This window comes from Oncorhynchus mykiss, chromosome 17, assembly GCF_013265735.2.
Source record: "Oncorhynchus mykiss isolate Arlee chromosome 17, USDA_OmykA_1.1, whole genome shotgun sequence".
Taxonomy (NCBI): Eukaryota; Metazoa; Chordata; class Actinopteri; order Salmoniformes; family Salmonidae; genus Oncorhynchus; species Oncorhynchus mykiss.
Window position 1 is genome coordinate 6788640 of NC_048581.1, and position 9797 is coordinate 6798436.

General features: G+C 39.1%; 1 protein-coding gene across 1 annotated transcript; it reads right to left on the minus strand.

Annotated features, from left to right (window-relative positions):
* Positions 1 to 8207: 8207 nt before the first annotated feature.
* LOC118940239 (vicilin-like seed storage protein At2g18540) lies at positions 8208 to 9531 on the minus strand. The gene is made up of 2 exons (XM_036948725.1): positions 8794 to 9531; positions 8208 to 8431 (listed from the first exon to the last, which is right to left on the minus strand). Exons 1-2 carry the CDS (start codon positions 9257 to 9259, stop codon positions 8274 to 8276), a joined length of 624 nt encoding a protein of 207 aa, XP_036804620.1. The 5' UTR covers positions 9260 to 9531; the 3' UTR covers positions 8208 to 8273.
* Between the last annotated feature and the right edge of the window lie 266 nt (positions 9532 to 9797).

The following is a 9797-nucleotide window of genomic DNA, read 5'->3' on the forward strand; positions in this document are numbered from 1 at the left end:
GTGTCTAGACATTATGGACCGTATATGAATATAAAAGGTGTGTACAGCAGTAGTTATATAGGATGAGCCTTGACTAGAATACAGGGTGGAGTACTGGGTGGTAGACGGCTAGTAACAGTGACTAAGTTCAGGACAGGATACTGGGCGGAGGCCGGCTAGAAGTGACTATTTGAACATTCATATTGAACAGCCTTACCTATAGAGTAGCACCACCACCCATCAGACCATTCTCTTCTTGATGTCAAAGCTGCAGTGTATTGTTGCTATAGGAGTTTATGATTAATAATCCTATTTACTTCAAGACACACTAAGATGTCACCATACTATTCATTTAAAGCCCCTCTGTCAGATATAAACCATCAGAGTGGGAAACCAACTGACATGGAAACAATGGAGCAAATGTATCACTATCAGGGTGTATTATGACATCATATAGAACTACTCAGACATTCCAAATATCACTTGATTATCAGAGGGGTGAATTATGACATCATATAGAACTACTCAGACATTCCAAATCAGGCTTCATCCATATCATGAAGGTGGATATTGATCCAACCATTTCCAAAGTAATGACCGGGCTGATGGAAACAGGATATGCCTGTACACTTTTATAAATGCTGACAGACGATTTGTTACTTCGTTTGACAATTTTTCAACATTTTGATTATCGCTGATGTCATATTTTGGGTAAAGTAAAAAATAAGGTGAAATATTTGGGTAAATGTTCCTAAAACTGATAGTAACTACAATAAACAAAAAATATAAACGCAACATGTAAAGTGTTGGATGTTTCATGAGCTGAAAAAAAAGATTGCAGAATTTTTTACATCCCTGTTAGTCAACATTTATTCTTTGCCAATCCATCCACCTGACAGGTGTGGCATATCAAGAAGCTGATGGAATAGCTTGATTATTACACAGGTCCACCTTGTGCTGGGGATAATAAAAGGCTACTCGAAAATGTGCAGTTTGGTCACACAACAATGCCACAGATCTCTGAGGGAGCGGGCAATTGGCATGCTGACTGCAGGAATGTCCACTGGAGCTGTTGTCAGGGAATTTAATGTACAGTACCAGTCAAAAGTTTGGACTCACCTACTCATTCAAGGGTTTTTCTTTATTTTGACTATTTTCTACATAGTAGAATAATAGAGAAGACATCAAAGTTATTAAAAACACATGGAATCATGTAGTAACCACAAGTGTTGAATCAAAATATATATTTTATTATTCAAAAGTTGCCACCCTTGCTTTCTCTCAACCAGCTTCACCTGGAATCCTTTTCCAACAGTCTTGTAGGAGTTCCCACATATGCTGAGAACTTGTAGGCTGCTTTTCCTTTACTCTGCGATCCAACTCATCCCAAACTATCTCGATTTGGTTGAGGTCATGGGATTGTGTAGGCCAGGTCATCTGATGCAGCACTCCATCACTCTCCTTCTTGGTCAAATAGCTCTTATACGGCCTGGAAGTGTGTTGGGTCATTGTCCTGTTGAAAAACAAATGACAGTGGGACTAAGCCCAAACCAGATGGGATGGCATATAGCTGCAGAATGCTGTGGTAGTCATGCTGGTTAAGTGTGACTTGAATAAATAAATCACTGACATTGTCAATAGCAAAGCACCCGCACACCATCACCCAAGGACAGATATCCACCGGTCTAATGTCCATTGCTCATGTTTCTTGGCCCAAGCAAGTCTCTTCTTCTTATTGGTGTCCTTTAGTAGTGGTTTCCTTGCAGAAATTCGACCATGAAGGCCTGATTCACGCAGTCTCCTCTGAACCGATGATGTTGAGATGTGTCTCTTGCTTGAACTTTGTGAAGCATTTATTTAGGCTGCAATTTCTAAGTCTGGTAACTCTAATGAACTTATGCATCAGAAGTAACTCTGGGTCTTCCATTCTTGTGGTGGTCCTTAAAGTAATGATGGTCTGTTGCTTCTCTTTGCTTATTTGAGCTGTTCTTGACATAATATGGACTTCACCTTTTACCCAATAGGGCTATCTTCTGTATACCCCCATACCTTGTCACAACACAAGTGATTGGCTCAAACACATTAAAACCTGTTATGGCACATTAACTCTTGAAACTAGGGGGCACTATTTTAATTTATGGAAAAATAACGTTCCCAAAGTAAACAGGCTATTTCTCAGGACCAGGTGCTAGAATATGCATATAATTGACAGCTTAGGATAGAAAACACTCAATATTGTCTGTGAATATAACAGAACTGATATTGCAGGCGAAAGCCTGAGAAAAATCCAATCAGGAAGTGACTCTTATTTTGAAACCTTTGCGTTCCTATGCATCCCTATTTACCATTGAGAGGGATATCAACCAGCTTCCTTTTTCTTTGGCTTCCCTAATGTGTCTACAGTCACTAGACATAGTTTCAGGCTTTTATTTAGAAAAATTACCTTGAACGACAACATTGCGTCAGTGGTCAGGTGGTGGCTCTCAGAGTGATTTGTCCGTAATAGACAAAGGCGGCCATTGTGCCTCTCGCTCCTAGTGAAAAGCCAATTGTCCCGATTGATATATTATCGAATAGATATTTGAAAAACACCTCGAGGATTGATTATAAGAAAGGTTTGCCATGTTTCTGTCGATATTATGGATCAAATTTTGAGTTTTTTTCGGCGTTGTCGTGACCGCAACTTCCGGTGGATTTCTCAACAAAACGGAGGTATTTTGGCTATAAAAAATCATCTTTATGGAACAAAATTAACATTCGCTGTCTAACTGGGAGTCTCGTGGGTCAAAACATCCGAAGCTCATCAAAGGTAAACGATTTAATTTGATTGCTTTTCTGATTTTCGTGACCAAGCTCCCTGCTGCTAGCTGGACATAATGCTATGCTAGGCTATCGATAAACTTACACAAATGCTTGTCTTGCTTTGGCTGTAAAGCATAATTTCAAAATCTGAGATGACAGGGTGATTAACAAAAGACTAAGCTGTGTTTCACTATATTTCACTTGTGATTTCATGAATATGAATATTTTATATTAAGATTTTTTGTCCGTTGACACCTGTTATGGCTAGGGATTCCGCTAGAGGAACGTTGACAACATCCGGTGAAATTGCCGAGTGCAAAGTATTTTTTTATTTATTAGAAATATTTAACTTTCATACATTCACAAGTGCAAAGCTTAACTTCTTGTTAATCTAGCCACCGTGTCAGATTTCAAAAAGGCTTTACGGCAAAAGCGAACCATGCGATTATCTGAGGACAGCACCCCATCAAACAAACACACGACAATCATATTTCAACCCACGACAATCATATTTCAACCCGCCAGGCGCGACACAAACCTCAGAAATAATGATATAATTCGTGCCTTACCTTTGAAGAGCTTCTTCTGTTGGCACTCCAATATGTCCCATAAACATCACAAATGGTCCTTTTGTTCGATTAATTCCGTCATTATATCTCCAAAATGTCCATTTATTTGGCGCGTTTGATTTAAAAAAAAACACTGGTTCCAACTCGCCCAGCATGACTACAAAACATCTAATACGATACCTGAAAATGCTGTCCAAACATTTGAAACAACTTTCCTAATCCAACTTTAGGTATTTTAAAACGTAAATAATAGAGAAAATTTAAGATGGGATAAACTGTGTTCAATACCGGATAAAAACAACATGAAGCGCGTGACCTGGAGCGCGCATCAAAACATTAGAGAGCACTAGGCTGGACCCTCGTTCTGAATAATCGAACTTCTTAATTTCTCTAACGAAAAACATCAACCAATTTCTAAAGACTGTTGACATCTAGTGGAAGCAATAGGAACTGCAACCAAGTGCCACAGAAAACCATTTGAAAACAGAGTCACCTCAACAACAACAAATTCCTCCTGGATGGTTTGTCCTCTGGGTTTCACCTGCCAAATAAGTTATGTTATACGCACAGACATTATTTGAACAGTTTTAGAAACTTTAGAGTGTTTTCTATCCAAACCTACCAATTCTATGCATATCCTAGCTTCTGGGCAGGTAGCTGGTAGTTTACTTTGGGAACGCTTTTCATCCGGACGTGAAAATACTGCCCCCTATCCCAAACAGGTTATAAGGAATGAAATTCCACAACTTAACTTCTAAAAAGGCACACATGTTAACCTCTTGGATCTCTAGGGGCGCTATTTCATTTTTGGATAAAAAACGTTCCCGTTTTAAGCGCGATATTTTGTCACGAAAAGATGCTCGACTATGCATATTCTTGACAGTTTTGGAAAGAAAACACTCTGAAGTTTCAGAATCTGCAAAGATATTGTCTGTAAGTGCCCCAGAACTCATTCTACAGGCGAAACCAAGATGATGCGTCAACCAGGAAATTAGCAGAATTTCTGAAGCTCTGTTTTCCATTGTCTCCTTATATGGCTGTGATTGCGCAAGGAATGAGCCTACACTTTCTGTCGTTCCCCCAAGATCTTAGCAGCATTGTGACGTATTTGTAGGCATATCATTGGAAGATTGACCATAAGAGACTACATTTTCCAAGTGTCCGCCTGGTGTCCTGCGTGGAATTCGGTGCGCAATTGCCAGCTGCTTGTACTTTTCCATTTGATTCAGGGGAGAAACCATGCGTCCAAGAACGATATATCAATGAAGAGATATGTGAAAAACACCTTGAGGATTGATTCTAAACAACGTTTGCCATGTTTTCAGTCGATATTATGGAGTTAATTTAGAAAAAAGTTCGCGTTTTGAGGACTGAATTTTCGTTTTTTTTTGGTAGCCAAATGTGATGTATAAAACGGAGCTATTTCTAATACACAAAGAATCTTTTTGGAAAAACTGAGCATCTGCTATCTAACTGAGAGTATCCTCATTGAAAACATCAGAAGTTCTTCAAAGGTAAATGATTTTATTTGAAGGCTTTTATGTTTTTGTTGAAATGTTGCGTGCTGGATTTAGCTAACGCTAAATGCTACGCTAGCTAGCTACTTTTACACAAATGATTGTTTTCCTATGGTTGAGAAGCATATTTTGAAAATCTGAGATTACAGTGTTGTTTACAAAAGGCTAAGCTTGAGAGCTAGCATATTTATTTCATTTCATTTGCGATTTTCATGAATAGTTAACGTTGCGTTATGGTAATGAGCTTGAGTCTGTATTCACGATCCCGGATCCGGGATGGGGAGATCAGAAAGGTTAAAGTAATGATGGACAGTTGCTTCTCTTTGCATATTTGAGCTGTTCTTGACATAATATGGACTTCGTCTTTAACCCAATAGGGCTATCTTCTGTATACCCCCCTACCTTGTCACAACACAACTGATTGGCTCAAACACATTAAAACCGGTTATGGCACATTAACTCTTGAAACTAGGGGGCACCTTTAAGACTCCATAATGTTTCATCATTAGATGCTACAGTCCTCCTTTAAGACCCCATAATGTTTCATCATTAGATGCTACAGTCCTCCTTTAAGACCCCATAATGTTTCATCATTAGATGCTACAGTCCTCCTTTAAGACTCCATAATGTTTCATCATTAGATGCTACAGTCCTCCTTTAAGACTCTATAATGTTTCATCATTAGATGCTACAGTCCTCCTTTAAGACTCCATAATGTTTCATCATTAGATGCTACAGTCCTCCTTTAAGACTCCATAATGTTTCATCATTAGATGCTACAGTCCTCCTTTAAGACTCCATAATGTTTCATCATTAGATGCTACAGTCCTCCTTTAAGACTCCATAATGTTTCATCATTAGCTGTTACAGTCCTCCTTTACGTCTCCATCATGTTTAGAATGTGTCTGGAAGCGCTACTCTATCTATTCTACTCTCATCCTTTCAATTAAGACTCCATAATGTTTCATCATTAGATGCTACAGTCCTCCTTTAAGACTCCATAATGTTTCATCATTAGCTGTTACAGTCCTCCTTTACGTCTCCATCATGTTTAGAATGTGTCTGGAAGCGCTACTCTATCTATTCTACTCTCATCCTTTCAGTTTTAATAATATTTAATAATAATAATAATAATAATGTTATAATAGGTAATAACTAACTTTAATAACTAGGGTTAATACCTGCCTGGCGCCCCAACAAAATCTTCATATTTACCCCCCTCTAACAATACCGCTACAGAATTAGCGTAGTAGGCCATGTAACTTAAGGTAATCAGAAATATGTATTCCTTGCCACCCATTCTGAAACTAACTGCAGCTCTATGTTAAGTGTTGCAGTCATTTCAGTCGCTGTAGTAGCTGACGTGTATAGTGTTGAGTCATCCGCATACATAGACACACGGGCTTTACTCAAATGTCACTGGCATGTTGTTGGTAAAGATTGAAAAAAGTGAGTGCCAAACAGCTGCCCTGGGGAATTCCTGATTCTACCTTGATTTTGTTGTACAGGCTTCCATTAAAGAACACTCTTTGTGTTCCGTTAGACAGGTAGCTCTGGGGCGGCAGGTAGCCTAGTGGTTAGAGCGGTAGGCCAGTAACCGAAAGATTGCTGGATCGAATCCCCAAGGTAAAACTCTGTCGTTCTGCCCCTGAACAAGGCAGTCCTAGGCCATCATTGAAAAAAATAATTTGTTCTTAACTGACTTGCCTAGTTAAATAAAGGTTACATTTTCAAAGAAAAACTCTTTATCCACAATATAGCAGGGGGTGTAAAGCCATTTTTATCATCAATTTCGCTCAGCCAAACAGTCATTTGTAAGTGCTGTGCTTGTTGAATGAACTTCCCTATAAGCTAAAAGTCTATATTTGTTTAATGTAAAATAGCATTGTATCTGGTCAAACACCATTTTTTAGGGTTGGTAACAGGCTGATTGGTCGGCTATTTACGCCAGTAAAGGGAGCTTTACTATTCTTGGGTAGTGGAATGACTTTAGCTTCCCTCCAGGCCTGAGGGTACACACTTTCTAGTAGACTTAAATTAAAGACAAGGCAAATAGGAATGGCAATATCGGCCGCTATTATCCTCAATTTTCCATCCACATTGTCAGACACCAGTGACTTGTCATTGTTGATTTTATTTGCGCAAAATTTCATTGAAGATGCTCCAAAGATTTTTACTATCATTCTTCATGTATTTTATCTTTGTTTCATTGTGTACTTTCTTCTTTTTATTCAGTTTAGTCAAATGATGTCTCAATTTGCAATAGGTTTGCCAATCAGTTATTCAGCCAGACCTATATGCCATCTCTTTTGCCTCCCTCTTCATCATACCATTTTTTAAATTCCTCATCAATTCATGTGGATTCAACCGTTTTTACAGTCATTTTCTTAATGGGTGCATGCTTATTAGTAACTGGGATAAGCAGTTTCAAACGTGTCAAGGGCAGTGTCTGGTTGCTCATCATTACACACCACGGACCAACAAATATTATTTACATCAACAACATAGCAAAAATGTATGACCTCTTATACACAATATTAGTCCCAGCCTTTGGAACGGTGGTTTTCCTAGACATGGCTCCTATATTGTGATCACTACATCTGATGGATCTGGACACTGCGGATTTCATTCCTCTACTGTTTGTCACTACCCTGGTAGGTTGATTGATAACCTGAACAAGGTTGCCGGCACTGGTTACAGTTTGAAGCTTTCGTTTGAGTGGGCAGCCTGATCACAGCTTTTCTTCAGTACTAGTTAATTAATGACCAAAGTCTTGAGTTTAGTTTGCCTGTTCTACAGTCTTGTAAAGATAGCCGCGTTGACTGGGACAGGCAATGTAACATCCATAATGTTTTAAGGAAAAGTTTTTGTAAAACAAGCACCTTACATTGGATCATCTTGAAACGTTCTCTCTAAAGCTAACTTTCATCAATATGGTCTATTGGTTCCTCTCTAAAGCTAACTTTCATCAAGGTTTTATATGGTCAATTGGTTTCTCTCTTTTCATTGGCAGAATCCTTTTTCAGTGTTATGATATTCATTACATCCATATCCACCAGTCTATCTTCCTGTCAACTAACAGAACTCTGCTGGTTGTCCTGGTAACAGATACCAGTGGACAGATCTATTTATTTGTTCAAACTGAACTACAGCACTTACTTTGAGTCAAATCTGATCCGTTCCTCTCTTCTCCTCCTCCCACAGTTCCACTCAGCCCTGTTGTTTTCCTGCAGTCCACCAGCAGCACAGACAACCTCTTCATACCCAGCAGTAAGATGCTACCGGGAGAGGCACGATACAGGGACTCCGGGAGGGAGGAAGGGCAAGTGTTGTCCTGCTAACCATAAAGAGGGGACACAGACGCACATCATTATGGATGCTGATGTCACTGTTGTCATAAAGTGCTTTACAGAAACCCAGCCCACAAGCGAGAGAAAGCTGTTTGCTCATCCAGACCAAGCTGTACCATCTGGTGTTCTGATCTGGAGCGACTCTTCTCTGCCTCATCAGCATCAGGATGTTGTTGAGGCTCCCCAGAGGATCCACCATAGTCATGTCTCTCTCCTGTGTTAATGAGAACATCAAACAGATAGTGAACTTATAACCGTCTAATAAAATCATAGGGTCTTACAAGAGGCATGAATATGTCCCTTTGATATTTTAAGTAGAGATTATGCTTCAATGTTGAATTTTAAAAGCCTGTTATGCTAGACGAGGTGCACTTTAATACAGACCACATGGAGAATTCAATACATCTAATTGAAAAGTCCCTAAAATATATGAACCAATGGCAGATTGACCCTTTAACAATTCCTACAGCACTGAACAACATATTCAAGTGTAGAACTTCAGTAGAATGCCACTTTAAAACCACACATTAGTTCAACAACGGCATAGTTTGTGTCCCTGTTGAAGACAGTACTCACTGGTGTTAATCTGATATTCTGTCTCTTCCTCTTTCACTCCAAAAACGTCTTCCTCCTTCACCTTTATTGAGACAGCATCCTGTTCCTCTCTAAACGGTTCTTTCTCTTCTATCACTATAACAGCCTCCTCTTCCTCCTTTTTCATTCTGAAATGTTCTTTCACTATAACAGCATCTTCTTCCTTCACTATAACAGTCTCCTCTTCCTCCTTTTTCATTCTGAAATGTTCTTTCACTATAACAGCATCTTCTTCCTTCACTATAACAGTCTCCTCTTCCTCCTTTTTCATTCTGAAATGTTCTTCCACTATAACAGCCTCATCTTCCTCCTTTTTCATTCTAAAAGCTTCTTTCTCTTCTTTCACTGTAACCTCATCCTCTTCTTCAATGTTCAGCGCCAGAACTTCTTTCTCCAAACAGCAGACCTCCTCTTCTTTAGCAGGGGATGAGTACTTTAATGAGCTCATGGTCAGGGATGTTAGCTAGCTAGTTAGCATTAGCGACTAGCCTAGTGCTAGGCTCAGCATCAATCTTTAACAAGTTTGCAAATTAGGTTACAGTTAACCAGTTAATACGTCAACAGAACTGTGTTTAAAACACTGAGATTAGATAATGTACATTAACATGGTCTAAAGCGTCAATCTTTCACTTTTATGTTGGCTAGCAAGCTACCGACGTGGTTGGAAGAGTTGGCGCCTTGTTGTTCCTGAAGAAGGGTCCCGGCCAGTCAATTATACGTCACGGAAGAATCATCACCTGAAAGACGCTCATCGCCATCTGCTGACTGGAGTGGGTAACGCAGTTTGGAAACAATAGTTACAACACTTTTTGTATTGGAAAGAACGTCATAATTATTTAACAATAAGCTGATACATTTTCTCTTCCAAATAATACGTTCCTGTACACTGACGTAGAAGCTCAATATTAATATGTAGATGATGAATAAATACTTCTATGAATAGGTAGTGTGTTGATATACATTTTCTCTGTTCATTTTTCACATTC

Coding starts and splice junctions, on each gene's coding strand:
- LOC118940239 (XM_036948725.1), bottom strand. CDS start 9,259: ATGAGCTCATTAAAGTACTCATCCCCTGCTAAAGAAGAGGAGGTCTGC. Junction 8,432..8,793: donor AGAATATCAGATTAACACCA/GTGAGTACTGTC, acceptor TCATTAACACAG/GAGAGAGACATGACTATGGT.